Raw genomic sequence first — 18,723 nt, forward strand, 5'->3', positions numbered from 1 at the left:
TTTCATGTTTTATTTCTATGAGTCCTGAAATAAATGGCTTGAAGGAAATAAATATATATATATATATATATATATATATATATATATATATATATATATATATATATTTTTTTTTTTTTCAACTAAAAATTAAAATACTATGATAATAATAATAATAATAATAATAATAATAATAATAATAATAATAATAATAATATGACTATGATTCTTCACCCGTCAGCAGTCTTGATTTTTTAATAACATTTAAATCGTTATATTCAAGGACTGTTTTTAAATTTCATAAAAGACAATATATAACACAATCGATATAGTTAATCGATATTAAAACATTAAATCTAATTACATGATTAATATTAATATTAGTAATTATTAATTAAAATTATTCTTGTCATAATTCTTCCTCTCGTTCTGTTATTAATGTAACATTACGTGAATTTTCAATACTATTAATATTATCCGTTTCTTCTTCTGAAAGTAATGGTATGACTTGTTGATTATAATTATCATGTTCTGAAGGCCTCATACTTTGTCCAGGAAACAAAGCCATTGGAATATTGCCGGATGGAGTTGTAGGCGCTGATCGTGATAACCATCGTTTAGATTTATTTCTTGAATTGGGTAATCCTAAAGGCATGTACATTTTTCCTCGTGCACGTCTCATACGTGAAGTTGTACACTCACCACTAGGACTCGATGGTCTTTGTAACGATGAATTAATATTTGATGGATGTAATACTTGCGGCCGATTTTGAGGGTGATTTATCACATTACTGTTATGTTCATTTGGTAATTGTTGAATTTTATCTAACAATTCTCGTAACTGTAATATTAATTTAAAATTAATAATTTGTTATAGATCATTCGATTTTTATAATTTGTTATATATATTTACTTCTAATGTTGGACTAGTAGCTCTAGGTGGAGAACACGGCGACTGTGCCGCTAAACTTGATATGTCTGAGGTTGTTCTATTATTGGAAAGTGAAACAACGGACTCTCCAGCACCAATTTCTGCTCTATCACACCCCATTGTTGATAATTCATCGATACTATTATTGCATGAATATGGAGGTGGAATAATTGTATTAGCTTCATTCACTACATTACACATAAAACTTGAGCTGAGTGAGTCCAAAGTACTTGCGTGTGACAATGTACGGAAGTATCGCATTACAAAACCTGATGTTCCTTTACCCATTCCCTCGTCAAATCCGATTACTAATGGATACAAATCCGGTTTCGCTGTTACCTTAATAGATGCAATAATATAATATAATAATAAAAGTATATTTAATATTTCGCATATTAATAAATCTAATAAAAAATATGGTATACAAGTGATGTACTATTATGTAATCTTACCTCATTATACGGAGGTGGCAATGCTTGCACAAAAGAACTGCAACGACTGTAGTGTGGTGGTGGATAAAAAGATGATGATGATGCACGATCAGATATTGAACTATCACCTGATGATCCTAATCGACGTCGTTGCCATAGCCAGCATCCACATACTGCTGCAAGTGTCAATCCTGCTAATATAGCTGCCCTATAAAATTAAAAAAGAAAAAATTATTTTTAATTTTAAAATAATGTTAATCAATAAATTTTATATGAGCGTTCTATAAATATCACAGAATTATAACTTCATATACAGATAAATTTGATTTGAAATGAAGATAAAATAATAGAATAACAAAAAAAAATACTTTAAAACTATGATCAAAATTTTTAAAATGTCAATTTGACATAAATGGTCTGGATTAAAAAAAAAAATTTTGTATGAATCGTTTCCAATCATTTGCAAATTGTATTAAGTAAAAATTCTAACAATGCTTAAAGGTTTGAGATAATACTGTTAATTAGTTCTTGAAGTTAATACTCGCGGTAATTTTTACTTAACATTACATTATTTTGAAAAATAATGGTAGTATATTTATTTTAAACAATTCAATTAAATATTACTCTAATACAACGAAATAAAATTGTAAACTAGGATTTTGAAGAAAATTCAAGTTTACTTATCGTTATCAGTGATGTTAAATGCGTGGTATATATATATATATATATATATATATATATATATATATATATATACCAAAAGCAGAGTCGAAAAAGTTTGTATACAGATGTTCATGATATCTGTAGTGTATGTTCACACTAAATCGTGGTGATTATTATTTGTGGGATCTAACAAAGGCCAATGGCTAGAAATTCATGTACGCCTGTATTCAGTATGAGCGGGTGGTTACATGTACGGGATCATCTGAACGAGCCCCTAGGTTTGTTGCAAAACAAATTGTCCGCAACCATGATGGATACAAAGGACATAATTTACTGCCGAACTACAGAAATGTATTAGTTGCGTGCCTGTATTCCAACAAAGATTTTTTACGGAGTAAAATAAAACCAAAGGAAGATATACCCGAGTCAAAAAACAAATTCGGATTTAAGTCTCAAAGTTCTCAATGAGGTTTTTGAGGATCAATTTAGAATTTTAAGATTGACAACAGTATAGAAAGTTATCATAGTTTAGTCCTCAAAGTAGTCGTTACGACCAATTTTGCCACTTTGAGAACTAAACTCAAATAACATAATCTGGGTTAGAGCATCAAAATACTCATAACATTTAGGAATAATTTTATCCACATTTGAACCTCAAAAGTCTCATTCGACGTATTCTTTCTCCTCCCTTTTTCTATATAAAATTTTTCAAAGTCCAAACTATAACTTTTCATTCGTTGAGCATTTTGAGGTCTTAGTTATAATTTAAAATCGATAAATTGTTCGCATTTAGACCTCATAGTTTTCATTAAGGACTTTGAGTACTATTAAAGTAGAGTTACTTTCTGGGCGGCAAATAAAACATCAAAGAAATTGAGGCTTTTGAGGACTAAACTAGAATTTGTTTTTTGACTCGGGATAATCTCATGTCCGAAAAAAACGGGAAAAGATACTGAGTAATATATTAGGAAATGATAAAAATATTTCAATATATTTTACTTGAATGAAAGAGATATTTTTAAAAACATATCAATAATTAATGATAAAAGATTTATAAAAGAATTCATTATTATTTTAAATTTTGAGTGGCTTGTTGAAATTTTAATTTTACGAACCATAAATACCAATAAGTCCAAATCAAGAAAGCAAACATTTCGGTAACTGGAGTAGTTGGCTGTGAATACAAATAACAACAGCCCAATGAGCAGCACTCTTTTGGAGGAGAGCAACTGTAAGATTAAATACAAATTTTTATTAACTTTCATATTTTTTTGAATAAAATATCGTGTATATAGATAATATAACAAGTAATAATATTAACAGCAGCAATTAAAATGCATTCAAAACTTACACATGCCCTCCATTGCAGAATTTAGCAGAGACCTTCAAGGGTAGAACAAACATCAAACTATTATTGATATGTACACTTATATATATCTATAATACTAGGTTTATTCTAGTTATATTACGTCAAATATAAAGCCGTCAACATACTTATACTCATTTTTTTTAGCAGTAGTGTCGATTGACCAGAATAAATTTCAAAATAAAAATAAACATCAAATAGTTGTATAATAATAGTTATTGAAAAATTTACATTCACTCCAATGTGTTATACGTAACAACATTTAAAAATTAATAGTATGTACATGGAAAATAAAAAAAAAAAATAGTTTAACTTACGCATAAAAAAATAAATACACTTGATTTATTTGATAGAGCTTATAGTGACTCCAAAGAGCAGAAGAAACAACTCGTATTGATCGACTTGAAACGAATGCAAATCAAAAATATTTTCATATATACAACCGCACTAAATCATTGTTAAACTTTTTTTTTCTTTATGTTCAAATAAATAACTAACAAAATATGCTAATATTCAAATAAAGTATTATTAAAATTATTAAATCTCAGAAAGTTTTATCATTATCACTTGGCTTACTTGGCTTACGAAGATAGTCAAAAAGGTAGGAGTAATAGTTTGCTGCAAGATAGTGTGCACCATTCTACAAGGAAAAACGATAAGCGACGCCGAATTTTCTGTTGGAAGGGTGTTTGTACATGTCGGGGGTGGATCGTTGGATTCTGCGCCGTTTGTGGCTTATATATATATATATATATATATATTATGTAGAATTGTCTTTATATAGATGTATAGTAGTACATATACGTATAGTATTTTACTTCAGAGAGATGAATATAATATGAACAGAAGGTCAATGTATGTGCGATATGTGTCGACGACACTTGTTATTAATAAGTTTTAGTCATTGTCTATTATTTATTGATTTTTTATTGTTCTTTATTAAAATAATTTTATGAAATATTTACTTTGACTTCAATATTTTTTGAACGTTAATATTTTATTTAGGTTCAAATTAAACTTACTCAATATTGACACAAAAGCGGATTCAAGTTATCTATACATTAGAAATAATTTATATAAAGAATCATACATAATATTTTTAAATCATATTTTTACAATAATTTTTTAGTGATGAACATTTTGAATCAAAGATTTGAATATGGAAAAAGAGTTACACATGATACACTGAAAAAACAATTTAATATTGAATAAATATTTTGATTACTTTCAATTAGAACTGAGATTCTATTGAAACCAATGTTTTTTAATAATAAAACTACCTAAATTATTAACATATGCCAAGGGCGCTCACACGCGCTATCGGAAAATAATGAAATTAAAACAAAAAGAAACTGCCCACCTGTCTAAAAGATCGCGTGAATCAGCAAATCAGCATCCATTTCTAAGAATCAGTGTCAGTGTGATAATCATTTATAATTGTATACTATAGTATTTTCAGTTAAATTAAAAATACTAAAAGTAAATCTTAATAATCTATTGAGACCAATAATAGCCCACCTTTCACGAGAAGGATACGCAATGATTTCAAAAAGAGAATTAGAGTGGATAAAATACTAATGTGAAATTAAATAATAATTAAAAAACTATGATTTTTAGTTTCAATTTAACTATATAATTATATTATTTATATTATATTCATTCTTATAGTTATTTTGTATTAATTAATGTTTTTAATATTATTTTATTGAAATTATAATAATAAAAAATTATAAATTATAATAAAAGTGACAGTTTTATTGTTGATTAAAATACATTCACTTTCCTCAAATAGTTTTACGGTTAATTGAAGATTTTTTATTTTTGATTTAATCCAATATATTTTCAACGGAACTATTCGAATAATTAATTAAAATATAAACTTATTTAATGTAAGTACCATATTATTCAATTAAGGAATTCTATTTCTTCATTCAATCAATATCTTAACCATTGATAGATCTAAAGTTGCGCTAACAGTGAAGGATATTAGTAATTAATAAATTAGCGCTACCCTGCTTAAAAAATCTCATAAGATCCGATAGCTTCTTATAAATTCTCGTAGGAATTTTATGAGAATCAATGAGTTCTATGGGAAGCGGGAGTCCTCTTCTCATAGAACTTACTGAATTTTATGAGATTGTATAGGAGGTATTTAAAAAAATTATTTTCTCATAGATTCTGATAAGGGATTCTTTATAAGAATCTACGGAAAATACAAATATTTATAAAAAATGAGTTTTTATAAGGTTGGATGGGATAAAATATGCACGGGATTTATAGGGATCTATAAGAAAATAATAAAATTTACAAAATTTCTATTCAGTTGAGAAATGTATGAGGAAATGATTTAGTCACTAACAAATGGAATTTATGAGAAAATAAAAAAATTAGCAAAATTTTTATTTTAATGAGAATGTATGAGGAAACGATCCTGTCACTAATAATTAGATCCTATGAGAATATAATAAAATTTATAAACTTCCCGTTTGTATGTTCAATGATTTGTTGTCTCATGTAAGTTACGGTATTTATGCATATAAACATATTAGTCTAGTCAACAAGTGTCTTTTTGCCGAAAATTTGTCCAAGACCACCGAAAATTATGATTAAGGTCTGATTTGATTCGAAATGGCATCTATAAAAAAAAATTAAAGTGGAAATTTGGGCCTGGCAAAAATTGTAAGTTATTAACAATTTAGTAAAAAAAAAAAAAAAAAAAAAAAGTGGTTTGGTTTTTACAAATAGTTCAACAACTATTTACGATATCCAAAATCTGTAAAAAGATCCTCAAAGAGCAGGAAATTTCCAAAAAAAGTCCTGACTCCCCGAACTGTACCAACAATATTTATAATTTTAATTTAGCGGTGAAAATGGGACTAAAAATAGGTAGCAGTGCATGCACGCGCGTTAATAGAATCAATAGCATAATCGAAAAAAATTATTTTAACCGATTAAATATAAATGTTAAGAAATAAAAAAAATTTGGTTCTTTCTAAACACATGGATTAATAATAATCCACCGAAAAAAAAAAATTTACCTTAATTTTTCAATTAACTATGCTTTTGTTATTTAGTTCATTTTTACTCATTCAAAGTTTATATAAAAACCCTGATTATTTCTAAACTAAGAATCCAGGATTTTGTTCACTTCGTAGAGCTGTTCTTGAAAGGGTTTAGAAAAAATCGCCGTTGGAAAAATTAAAAAATTTCGATTTTTCACTTTTTTATTTACGATCAATTATTATAAATCGACGATCAAATATTATTAAGCAAACAATTTGTTGTAAACAAATGAATTTTTACGCTATATTTTTTTTTAAATACTAAAAAAAATACTAAAAACAACCATGTATTTTTTTTTTTATCGGAAAACATTTTAGGAATATTCGAGTTGAATTTTATCTGTTTTTTCTTGTAATTTAATCAATTTAATAAAGTTTAAAACTGTCATTTTTCAAGATTATGAAAAAAGAAAAGAAAAAATTGAGTAACTTTCTTAAAAAAAATGCATCAAATGAATTTAAAACTATTAAAAAAAATAAAGAGAACATCATATTATCAAAATTTCAATAATAAATAAAAATAATTTTTTTTAATCTTAGTCTTGGCCATATATAGTACTGGATAGCTTTAAGTAAAAGAACAAATTTCGATTTCCAAATGCAGGTGGTGGCTGAGCGTGCTAAAGCACTTGACTTGAACTGTTTTCAGAGCTTCAATCGAAGGGTCGTCAGTTCGAGTCCCATCACATGTTGGAAAATAATTAAAGATGTCTTCTTACTTGAAGTTAAAAAATAATATACAGCAGACTCTGGTTATAAGTTATATTTCTGTCTATACTCTTACTTACAGGAAAAAATGAAATTGACGTGAGAATGAGTAGAGCGTCCGATGTAACTTATAACCAGAGTCTACTGTATATTATTTTTTAACTTAATTAACTTTAATTTTCGGTGGTCTTGGACAAATTTTCGGCAAAAAGGCACTTGTTGACTAGACTAATATGTTTATATGCATAAATACCGTAACTTACATGAGACAACAAGTCATTGAACATACAAACGGGAAGTTTATAAATTTTATTATATTCTCATAGGATCTAATTATTAGTGACAGGATCATTTCCTCATACATTCTCATTAAAATAAAAATTTTGCTAATTTTATTAATTTCTCATAGATTCCAGTTGTAAGTGACAAAATCATTTTCTTATACATTCTCATCCAAATAGAAATTTTGTCAATTTTATTATATTCTCATAGGATCTAATTATTAGTGACAGGATCATTTCCTCATACATTCTCATTAAAATAAAAATTTTGCTAATTTTTTTATTTTCTCATAGATTCCATTTGTTAGTGACTAAATCATTTCCTCATACATTCTCAACTGAATAGAAATTTTGTAAATTTTATTATTTTCTTATAGATCCCTATAAATCCCGTGCATATTTTATCCCATCCAACCTTATAAAAACTCATTTTTTATAAATATTTGTATTTTCCGTAGATTCTTATAAAGAATCCCTTATCAGAATCTATGAGAAAATAATTTTTTTAAATATCTCCTATACAATCTCATAAAATTCAGTAAGTTCTATGAGAAGAGGACTCCCGCTTCCCATAGAACTCATTGATTCTCATAAAATTCCTACGAGAATTTATAAGAAGCTATCGGATCTTATGAGATTTTTTAAGCAGGGTCACGACAAAATACCCGCGACAAAACACCCGACGAAAAAATACCCGATGCCGAAATACCCGCAAACCAAAACATCCCCGACAAAACACCCGCCACACGGTGTGACGCTTTTTGGGACCAAGACAATTCATCCCGAAAATCAATTAAAAAAAAAAAAAAAAAAGGAGAAAAAAGTCTCTTTGCTTTTCTTTTCCGTAAAAAATGAGTATCTTAATAAGGGTGTCTAGGGGTGAAGCCTCAGTAGTGTTCAGGGGCCTAGTGCCACTTTTGACATTTTTTTATGTGTGGGTATATTATTTTAATTGCACACACACAAAATTTGTATTTAATAACAATAATTGTTGTTAGTATATTATCTGATAGGATATTACTTATAGATATTTTGGCTTGCGAGTATGTTGTCGCGGGTATTTTGGTTAGTGGGTGTTTTGTCGCGGGTAATTAGTCTTTGGGACAAATGTTACGCAGCCATCAATTCACTTGTTAATTTTTTTCGTGAAAAAAGGATACTTCTAAGGGATCCATGGGTAAAGTCCTGGTACACGGAAAAAAAGGAACTGCAATAAATAAAGTTCGATGTCTCATAATTATAATATTTTTAGCGATTAATATTAATTCAAATAGTAATATCGTGATTTCAATATTTAATAAATAATAATTATAAATCGAATGCTGAAATATACAGTTCATGTAGATAAAATTATCATTTAAAACTATAAAAAAGATAAAGTAAACACTCAAAAAATTGAACTTCAAAGTTTAACAGCCAAAACTTAAATATCTATCGTTTGTAAAATAAGAAATTAAAGTTTCAAACAATAAAAATATAAAGGATACAAAATAATAAATTTAGTTAAAACGTTATTTTGTAAAGTCCTCTAACTAAGAAACTTCACTAGAAGTTGTTTTTAAATTTTAATATTAGTTAACAGTCAAATTTAATGATATAAACGGAAATAAATAAATTTTCACGGATATTTATCATTAAAGCAAATATTAAATATTCCTACTGAAATCAGTGAAGATTGACTATATGAAAATGTACATTATACTTTGTCAATTTGTGAAAAGTATGTGTCAGTCTCAGCAAATTTTATTGTTTGATGCAGTAAAATCTCATGCGCTACCTTCATCCATTTAAGTACGAAAATAACTTTCGATTATTATACGCATGCTGTGGCCGAGCGCTCTAAGTGCCAGGGACTGGACTCTGTTCGCGAGAGGTTTGCGGTTCGAGCCCGAGACCCCGAGAGTCGGCTGAAATTTGTCTGATGATTTTTCATATTGAAATTCGAACAACTACATACTGTACCCGACTGAATCCAGTTATTCATAATACAAACAAGGATGCAATCAATTAGATGCACAACGATGAGAAAACAGACAATGGAAGAAGGTAGAAGGAGGGGGTGAAATCAGAAACCCGAATAGAACTTTGTACTACGAGAGCAAACGGTAAAAACCGTAAACAAATACTTCAAAATAAAAAAATATAAAATAGAAGAAAATAAAAGATATATATTTTTATTATTCGAAGCAATAAAAATGAGGGTTGAGAACAAAAATTACTACTACGGTAGCATAAGAAAAAGTAACGATCTACTATGAAATTATGTATATCGACTTGGAGATTTTTATTGTTTGAACCTTTAAAATTTATGGTTTAAGTTTTAATTTTTACTATCGTCAGTCTAAAACATATCATCCTGCCATTGAAACTATACAATTCAAAATAATAATTTTTATTATTTGAAATTTTAAAAACTATATCTTTACCCTATACTTTTTTTCGTTGAGCATAAGTATATTATAGCAGATCACTCATATATTTTAACCTTATACTTTATAATAAACAATAAAATCGCACCCGGGCGCCGCATCACTATTTGAAACAATAAAAAGTATTGATAATTCGGGTGAATTTTAACATTTTTTTTTTTTTCGTGTAGGGTCCAGGGACAAAGCCTTATACAAAATAGAATAAAATTAGTTGCCTAATGAAAAACATTAGATGTTTGCATCCGTTTTTTTCTGTTCTATTTTTGCTGATTTATTTTCTCTGAGTCTGTTTATTCCAGGTATATTTTTTCCAAGTCTATTTTTTCTGGATCTACTTTTTCCGGGTGTATTTTTTCCAGGTCTATTTTTTCTGGGATCCAGATAAATCCAGCTTGGACAGGCTATAGAAACACTATTGGTGGCTCCAAAACGACGCCAAATACATGAACGAGATCAGGAGACGAGCTAGATTTAAACAACAACAATTACAACGACAACAACGGCAACGGCGAGCTAGATACAGGGAAACTCACCGACCCCAACTTAGCAAACATAAAAACGGATTATCACAAACCTTTTAAAAAACCTAAATGTAAATATGTAAATATTAGTTTTTAAGCATATAGTATTATATATCAATATATTATTTTTATATAGAGTCTATTAGTTCGTAAGTTAAAATCTATGTTTTTATGGTTTTACTTTTTTCCATATCATCATTTAAAAAATTATTGAAAATGTCAAAAGACACACACACAAACGATGAAATTATAGATAAAATTAGATATACTAAAGATAAAAATTATACTGAGATTTACATTATAACTGTAACCAAGTATAAACCAAAAATATTATATTTTATTTTTAATCTGTTTAAGTTATTTTTAAGATTTTTTTTACTTATACTATGTATCAGACTTTACATCAAAGAAAAATACTTTATAAATCCAAAAAAAAAAAACGGTTAAAAAGGTGGTGTTTTTTTTTCCCAAGTATATACTTATATATTCTAAGGCCTCGGGTAATCCTATATCCGGCCAACTTTCGCGTCAAATCCAATTCTCACACCAAATCAAATTCACTTAAATCCGATCAAATTCAAAAAAGGTGGTGTTTTGAATGAATGTCGAGAGCGAAATCTGTAGATTTTATACATAATCTAACATAATAATAATAATTAACTATTTTATCAACAGTGCATATTTTATCGCCCAAGTTGACGACGTTGGTATTATATCCATATAATAGTACCAACTAAAAAGACCATAAGCAAGTAGTGATGAAGAGAAATATTAACCTCACTTAAAAAGAAATACTTCAATACTTTTGAATTTACAGTTTACTGTAAGTAGTGGTAAGTTCAGTAATCACCACATGTTGGGTTTTGAGGTAATTAATTTTTCATAGCACGAATCAAAAATTTCGATAGTTTCTCAGAGCCCTCAGAGCGTGTTGGAGAAAAGTAAATGTTTAAATGACAACTCGTATATGACAATGTGGCATTTAAAAGTGTTGATGATTATTCATTTTTATTGCTTAAAAATAAATTGAGTTGTCTATTTATTCATGATAATATACCATTATTTATTTATCAAGGTGTAATTTAATTAATAAATTTATAGATTTTGGTGATATGTTTGTAATTTAAATAAGAAAAGATGAAGTTTATAGCTATTATTTTGATTACTCTACAATTTTTAAACATATGTAATGTTTCTGTTGCTTGGGATGACGATGAATTAGAAGTTTTTGATGTTGTTGAAGAAGTAAATCAAAATTTTTATCAACTTCTCGGTGTCACACAGGTAAAAATATATATTTATTGCTAAAAAAGTTATTCGCAATATTACTAATATTGAATATCTAATTTTTTTTTATTTCATTTTTTATTTAAGGATGCCAATGCAACGAGTATCAGAAAAGCCTTTCGGCAATTATCATTACAATTACATCCTGATAAAAACGATGCACCTGATGCTGATGTTAAATTTAGAAATGTATGTATATTATTTTATTTTTAATTTCACATTGTTTAATAATTTAATCAAATATCTCAAAAATTAATTTAATAGTTTATTCATTTATTTGACTGGTTAATTCAATTACTTATATTTCTATTCAAAGTTTATAGTTTTTTTTTATATCAACTCTTCGGATGAATTTAAAAGTAACAAAATTCTTGATACTTTGTCACTTTCACTTTCATAATAAATTAGTATTTGAATAAAATATTTAATTTGATATATTTATCATAAATAATAATCAAAAAATTTTCAGTTAGTCTCAGTGTATGATGTTTTAAGAGATACAAATAAACGAAAACATTATGACAATGTTCTCGTTAACGGATTGCCAAATTGGCGATCAGCTGTATATTATTATCGTCACGTTAGAAAAATGGGATTATTGGAAATGAGTATTATTTTATTTATCGTTATAACAATTGGTCAATATATTGTGGCATGGGCCGCTTACTTTGAAAAACGATATACTTATGTAAGTAAATTTTAATTTTAAAAAGTATTTATTCAATGACCTAGATGCTCTGTCTTCTAAATAATCTTACTACAGCATTTTACTATTAAATTTACGGTTTTTTTATCACCACAACTCTCAACCACAAACACTTTAGTCTCTCTCCCCCTCTCTCTCTCTCTTTCTCTCACCTAGTAAGACTCTTCTAATAGATTGAAATTTTTTTTTTATTTATGTTTTTTAAATTTCATTAAATAACGAATCGTTTTTAATTTATCGAAACTATCTAACTATAAATTATTTATAACTAATCAAAATTATCTATTAAAAAATGATCGCGAGATTTAAAAATATCCATTAAAAAAGTTCTTTGTTGTATGTAATTTTTAAAATAATAAGTAATTGAAGCAGCGATAAAATTTATTACTTTCTGATGTTTTATAGCTCCAAGCTATTTAAAGTTAAATATAAAGTCTTATTAAGAATAATAAATTCATAATCGAGATAAAATATATGATAGAATATTTTATAAGAAAAACGTTCATTTAATTGTATTATATTATAATTATTTCTTGTAACAAAAAATAAAATACCTAATGATCTCTTGAAATAAAAAAATTATATTGATAATTCTGTATTATTTGGATTAAAATTTTTTTTTTAAATAAATATTTTTAGGAACAAGTACTAGGTAGTAAATTACAAAAATTACAAAAGAAAAACCGTAAAGGTAAAATGGAAGTACCAGATTTAGCAGATATTCTTGAAAAAATTCCAACGCCTAGTGTATGGAATACATTACCATTTCAATTACCGTGTTGGACTGTAGCATCAATTGTAGGAATTCCATCAACGATACGTGCGATAAAAGAAATGATTGAAGAACGAAAACGACGAAAACAAGAAGAGGAAGCAGCATTGTAATTTATTTTGATGTCAAAAAATTATTCATTTATTTTTATTTACAATATATACGAACGTCATTTTTTCGTTTTTTGTTTTAGAGCTGAAGAAAATGAAGAGGTAGAAGTTGAGCCAGTGCCAAGAGGCCCTAGACGACGTCGTGCAGGTTTTACGCCACAAGAACACAGTGGTAATAATTCGACTGAGTTAAAAAAAAGAGATAATATTCGTGCCAATCATGTTTATGAAAAACCTAAATACACGGGTGGTCTTTGGACTGATGATGATATATTAGAATTAATAAAATTAGTTAAAAAATATCCTGGAGGTACACCCGATCGATGGGAAAAAATAGCTGAAGCTATGAATCGTAGTGTCAATGAAGTAACACATATGGCAAAAAAAATAAAAGATGAAGGTTTGAAGCCTAATCAAACTGCTGAAGAATCTTTACCCGTTAAGCTGCCAACAAAAATTAAAACACGAGCAGAAACTTCTGAAAATGAAGTAGTTTGGAGCCAAGATGAACAAAAAGCACTAGAATCTGCTTTACTAAAATATCCAAAAAGTTCTTCTATCGATAGGTGGGAAAAAATAGCCAATTGTATCGGAGGAAAAACGAAAGTATATAAAAATAATATCTTAATCATTAATTAAGAAAAATAAAAATCAATAATAAATGATCTTTAAATTTGTATTCTTATATTTCTAGGAGGAGTGCCAACAACGATATCGTCAACTAGTTGATTTAGTAAAAAAAAAAAACGATACAACTCAATAATATGCCAAATATTTTTATATGAATAAATTACTTAAAAATTTTTGACGTCTAAATATTATCAATATTTTATTATTAAAATTTTTACTGATGAAGAATTATCGTATGCAAATATATTATTATATCGGCTATCTATTTTTAACAGAAAAAATCGTGTCCTGTTTATTTCTCGGGACAGAGGCATAACTTGCTTATAAAATAGATGACTTGAATAATAATAATTCAGATGTCTGCATCAGTTGCAATATATCAAATCTTCCGACATAAATAAACTCGAAACTTACGCATAATCTCTGTATATAAAAAAATTATTATGATTATGATATAATTCCGATTCTAATAGTTTAAATAAAAATAACAATTAATATATTTAAATACAACTAGTAGTTTGGAATCTGCAAAAAAATAATTTAATTAAATAAGTAACGATTAAAATTTATATGTTGACTTATTTATTTTAATTATTAATATAATTTAATGCATACAAATAATAAATTTAAAATATCTATAGTATTTTACTTACTATCATCATATAATAAGTCATTATTTAATTAAAATTTATTTACATTTACTGAATAAATATGAATACAAATTAATCGATAAAAATGAATAAATTCAAAAACTAATTACGTTTCATTATTCCGATTCTTCCGAATTATCGTCAAATTCCAAAAGATTAACAAAAAAAGATGTAAGTGATTTTATTACAACAGCATGACCTTCCAAGTCAGCAGGATTTGAATAATTTTGCCATAATAAGAAGGCTTTGTCTGATATGATACTATTATCATAAATTATCTTGATTATGCTGCCCAATAACCCTAAAAAAACGATTTATAGTTAATTATTTAAAATATAAATTTTATAAGTTAAGGCCATTTTCAGACAGTAAGATAATATTTTATTAAATAAATTTTAGTCTTCAAAATTTGAAAATTTGAATTAAAAAATTGACATGAAGATTTTACTGAAATTTATTTACCAAATTTCGTTTAACTCGTAATTGATTCTCAACGTGAGTAATTTTTTTTTAAATCTATATCTCGGCGAAATTACGACTACGTTGTTTTTTTTTTTTTTTTCAATTAAGGTTTTAATTTTCTTTAATTAATTGATAAAATTTTAATATGATTATGACAGTTGAAAGTTATTGCATATTTTTAAAAAGTGGCTGGGGGGGGGGGCACTGTCTGAGAATGACTTTAAATTAAAAAAAAAAAAAGTTTACCTTGTGGATGCCATAAATTGTGAATAAAATGTTGTATCCCAATAAGGACTTCAAGTTCTCGCTGTGGGTCAGCATCAGTATACCGTGTTACTAATGGTAACAATTGTTTAAATTTCTCAGAGTTAAGTTTACATGAACCGTTTTGGGTTGCTAAATATATAATAATAAAAATTAATTAAATCTTATAAACAATAAATACATATGTCAAAGAAAAATAAGTAAACTACCTATAGAAATTTTCAAAATTGCAGTGATTAGGCATCTGCAAAACTTCGGTTCTAATATTTGTTTTCCAAAATTGGTCTAAAATAATGAAATGTATAAATTAAATTAATACATTATATTAAGACCATTCTCAGATTGTATCTCCCACTTTTTAAAAATTTTCAATAATTTTTAATTGTCATAAGCATATCAAAATTTAATTAATTAATTAAAAAAAAAAAATTGAAATTTTAATTTAAAAAAAAGGGACAACGTAAAAGTAGAAGGTCAACGTAGCCTACAAAATTTAAAAACTCGAATTAAAAAATTGACAAAGATTTTACTAAAATTCATTTAACAAATTTTGTTCAAGTCCCAATTTATATTATCTATAAGTAATTTTTTTTTAATTCTATATCCCGATGAAAATACTTCTTTTTGCAATGAAAGTTTCAATTCTTTTTTTTTTTTCATTAATTAAATTTTAATACAGTGATGACAATTGAAAGTCATTGCATATTTTTAAAAGGGGGGGGGGGTACTTTCTAAGAATGCCCTTAATTTACTAAAATACTTACAGTTATATAATCAGTGATACTGTCGAATGAATTATTTTCAAACATAAAGTTCAGTAATTGATCAAGAACTTGATTAAGTTTAAATTTTGAAGTTTCTGTTGAATATGATTGCTTAGTTTTACTAATTACTACATTCCAACCATCTGTTGGACCCACTGCTAAAAAGTAAATAAATCATCCATTGATAAAATTTATTAGTAGTAAATTAATGATAACAATCAAATTTTAATGAAATAAATACTCACCACTGTTTTTTTTATTAGTAAAATGAAGATCTTGTGGTGGATTAAATGACGCATTTAAATGTGAATTAATAATTTGCTCTGTTTCAATTTCCTTTTGAATTTGAACCATACTTTTTGGATTATTATTATTATTACAACGAGGAACCCAGCTATTTTGTCTCAAATCAATAACATCTTGGATCATAAATCTTATTCTTGAACTTATTTTATCTTTTCTATTTTGGTTTATCAGTTCTGTCAATGTAGTAAAGTATGGTGAAAGATCATTTTTTTCTTCAAATATTTCTCCAATTGTCGTTAACAATTTGCATAAACATTCTAAATTTTCTTCATCAGGTGTTTTTAAAAGATGATTTACACACAAATTCATTATATTATTAGTCAACATTCTTTGTTTGTATAATTCACCGATAAATTTAATATTTCCAACAGATTTCATTCTGATCCGACGATCATGTTCTTCGAGACTTAATTTTAGTTCTTTTTTTTTATCAGCATCTGTACATTCTTCAATTTCTTTAAGTTTTTCAACTCTGTTCGTTTCATCAGTTTTATTTTTTTCAAATTCTTTTTGGCAACGAGTAATAAGTAATTTACGAAAATTAATATTGCTACACGATGTAGTTTCATCAGTTGACACATCAACTTTCATTAATGCTAGTTCGCTGCACATCATAACATAAGCTTTTGCGAAATTTGGTTCATCAATTGCTTTATCAAATACTAAATTAATAACACCTTGTAATTTTTCCTGCGTGTCAATTTCTAATTCTCTTACTTGCTCAACAAGTTTATCAAACTTCTCCGGTGTTAATTTGTTTAAAACACTACGAACTTTTTTATAAAGTAGTTGTGTTTTTTCATCATCTTTGGCAGTTTTATTATTTTTCAGCGGAGTCGGTTTCCATGCATTTGTAGATTCATGTAATTTTATCGCTTCATTGAGTGACAATGACAAGTGAATCATATCCGGTATCCGTGATCTAGTTGGATTAGCTTGAAAACTACTGCGCTTCTCAAACTGGAACTGTTTTAAAATAATAAATAATCGAAAAATTAATTTTAATTTTAATTGTTTTTTTTTTTTTTTTTTTTTTTATAAATAAAAATAACTTACTAATGGAAAACCTGATGGTTTTGCTAACTCAGAAAATAATTTATGGTGGGGCTTTGAGTTAAAATTACATACATAGAAATTTTTTTTTATACTTTTGAATTCAGTGAGGTACGTGGGTTTTATTTGAGATTGTGGAGTATCGCGTAGTTTAATTAAAAAATCACGTTCATAAATTTTATTTCTATTCGGTTGTTGATTAAATTTCAAATTATTTGTATTCATTATCGTCATATTTAAAATTTATTTATAATAAATGTAGAAAGACTCAAAAGTTGCTGATAAAATATTGGAGTCACTTTAAAATCGTCACTTAATCGGTTAATATTTGTCAATTGAATTAAAAATGTAATGAATAATTGGATACTAATTAAATTAATAATTTGAAATACACTTATGAGTATATAAAAATACTACTCAAAATTACAGAAAACTAACAATGTGTTTCCAACCGAAGCAGAAAAGTAACTGAATAGAAGTAGAAATTTAGACTTTAGTCTCGGTCTCAGTGAAACTTAAAGTTGTATATTTTCTTTGTGGAAAACTACATGATAAATTTTAACGGCAGGAACTGTACTTTTGATTAAATCCTAGAATGTTCTTCAGGTATCGGAAAATATCGAGTTCTGATTGGTCTACGTTGGCTGTCTCATTTTAGTCAGGGTTAAAGTAAATACAGAAGCAATTGTTTGAAAGGGATTGCAGGTCAGGTCTAAAATTAAATTTATTTTTGACAAGAATTTTCGGTAAGTACCTATACCTTTTTTCTTAGAAACTCTTAATAACTGGGCCTCAAAAATTCCAATTGCTAACTATCTTTTATAATTACTCATTGTGCTAAGACTCTTTGGCTTAAGACATTACTTTAATGACCTGTCAAAATTAATTACTTAAGAAAAATGATTAATGTAATTTTGTGTTAAATTTAAGTCTATCAACGAGGATCAATGACATGACCATTCACTTTAAGTAGTTTAATTATATTATAATTAAAATATATTGAAGACAAATAATAACTTCTGATTGCGGCAGACGATCTACACGAAGAAATTATTTTGATTTAAAATGCTATAGTGTCATAGTAAAGCTGGACCATGTTGGTTACCGACAAAAATTCTTCTCGTTCACGGCCTCCTAATGGGCTACCAAAAGAACCAAATTCTAGAATTGGACAGCCGTTATTATCATGACCATCATCAACATCAACAATAAAATCGGTTAATAATTCTAATACTCCTACATTATTAAAAGCTGACAAGAACAAGACAAATAATTTATATAATTTTTTTTTATAGTTTATTAATTCCAGTGAAAAAAAAAAATATTTACAGTTTCAAAAGATATTTTA

General features: G+C 27.0%; 3 protein-coding genes across 6 annotated transcripts; 1 reads left to right on the forward strand and 2 right to left on the reverse strand.

Moving 5' to 3' along the window:
* Nucleotides 1-386: 386 nt before the first annotated feature.
* LOC103572999 (uncharacterized) lies at nt 387-4,009 on the reverse strand. The gene is made up of 6 exons (XM_014439977.2): nt 3,947-4,009; nt 3,356-3,387; nt 3,120-3,233; nt 1,363-1,549; nt 893-1,249; nt 387-820 (listed from the first exon to the last, which is right to left on the reverse strand). Exons 1-6 carry the CDS (start codon nt 4,007-4,009, stop codon nt 389-391), a joined length of 1,185 nt encoding a protein of 394 aa, XP_014295463.1. The 3' UTR covers nt 387-388.
* Nucleotides 4,010-11,120: 7,111 nt separating this feature from the next.
* LOC103573881 (dnaJ homolog subfamily C member 1-like) lies at nt 11,121-14,049 on the forward strand. 3 transcript variants are annotated; one of them, XM_053737790.1, is made up of 7 exons: nt 11,121-11,204; nt 11,473-11,655; nt 11,746-11,847; nt 12,128-12,346; nt 13,004-13,245; nt 13,330-13,852; nt 13,941-14,049. In XM_053737790.1, exons 2-7 carry the CDS (start codon nt 11,509-11,511, stop codon nt 14,007-14,009), a joined length of 1,302 nt encoding a protein of 433 aa, XP_053593765.1. In that variant the 5' UTR covers nt 11,121-11,204; nt 11,473-11,508; the 3' UTR covers nt 14,010-14,049. The 3 variants fall into 3 exon arrangements, with proteins under 3 accessions (XP_053593765.1, XP_008551360.1, XP_053593764.1); XM_008553138.3 differs by having other exon boundaries at nt 11,166-11,239; XM_053737789.1 differs by having other exon boundaries at nt 11,182-11,312.
* A 98-nt stretch (nt 14,050-14,147) lies between these two features.
* Nucleotides 14,148-17,924, reverse strand: LOC103573882 (eukaryotic translation initiation factor 4 gamma 3). 2 transcript variants are annotated; one of them, XM_053737788.1, is made up of 6 exons: nt 17,379-17,924; nt 16,262-17,288; nt 16,017-16,171; nt 15,462-15,537; nt 15,235-15,384; nt 14,148-14,827 (listed from the first exon to the last, which is right to left on the reverse strand). In XM_053737788.1, the coding sequence occupies exons 1-6, from the start codon at nt 17,607-17,609 to the stop codon at nt 14,643-14,645; spliced, it is 1,824 nt and encodes a 607-aa protein (XP_053593763.1). In that variant the 5' UTR covers nt 17,610-17,924; the 3' UTR covers nt 14,148-14,642. The 2 variants fall into 2 exon arrangements, with proteins under 2 accessions (XP_053593763.1, XP_014295477.1); XM_014439991.2 differs by having other exon boundaries at nt 16,017-16,174; nt 17,379-17,923.
* Nucleotides 17,925-18,723: the final 799 nt, after the last annotated feature.

The sequence above is a fragment of the Microplitis demolitor genome, chromosome 3 (genome assembly GCF_026212275.2).
Source record: "Microplitis demolitor isolate Queensland-Clemson2020A chromosome 3, iyMicDemo2.1a, whole genome shotgun sequence".
Taxonomy (NCBI): Eukaryota; Metazoa; Arthropoda; class Insecta; order Hymenoptera; family Braconidae; genus Microplitis; species Microplitis demolitor.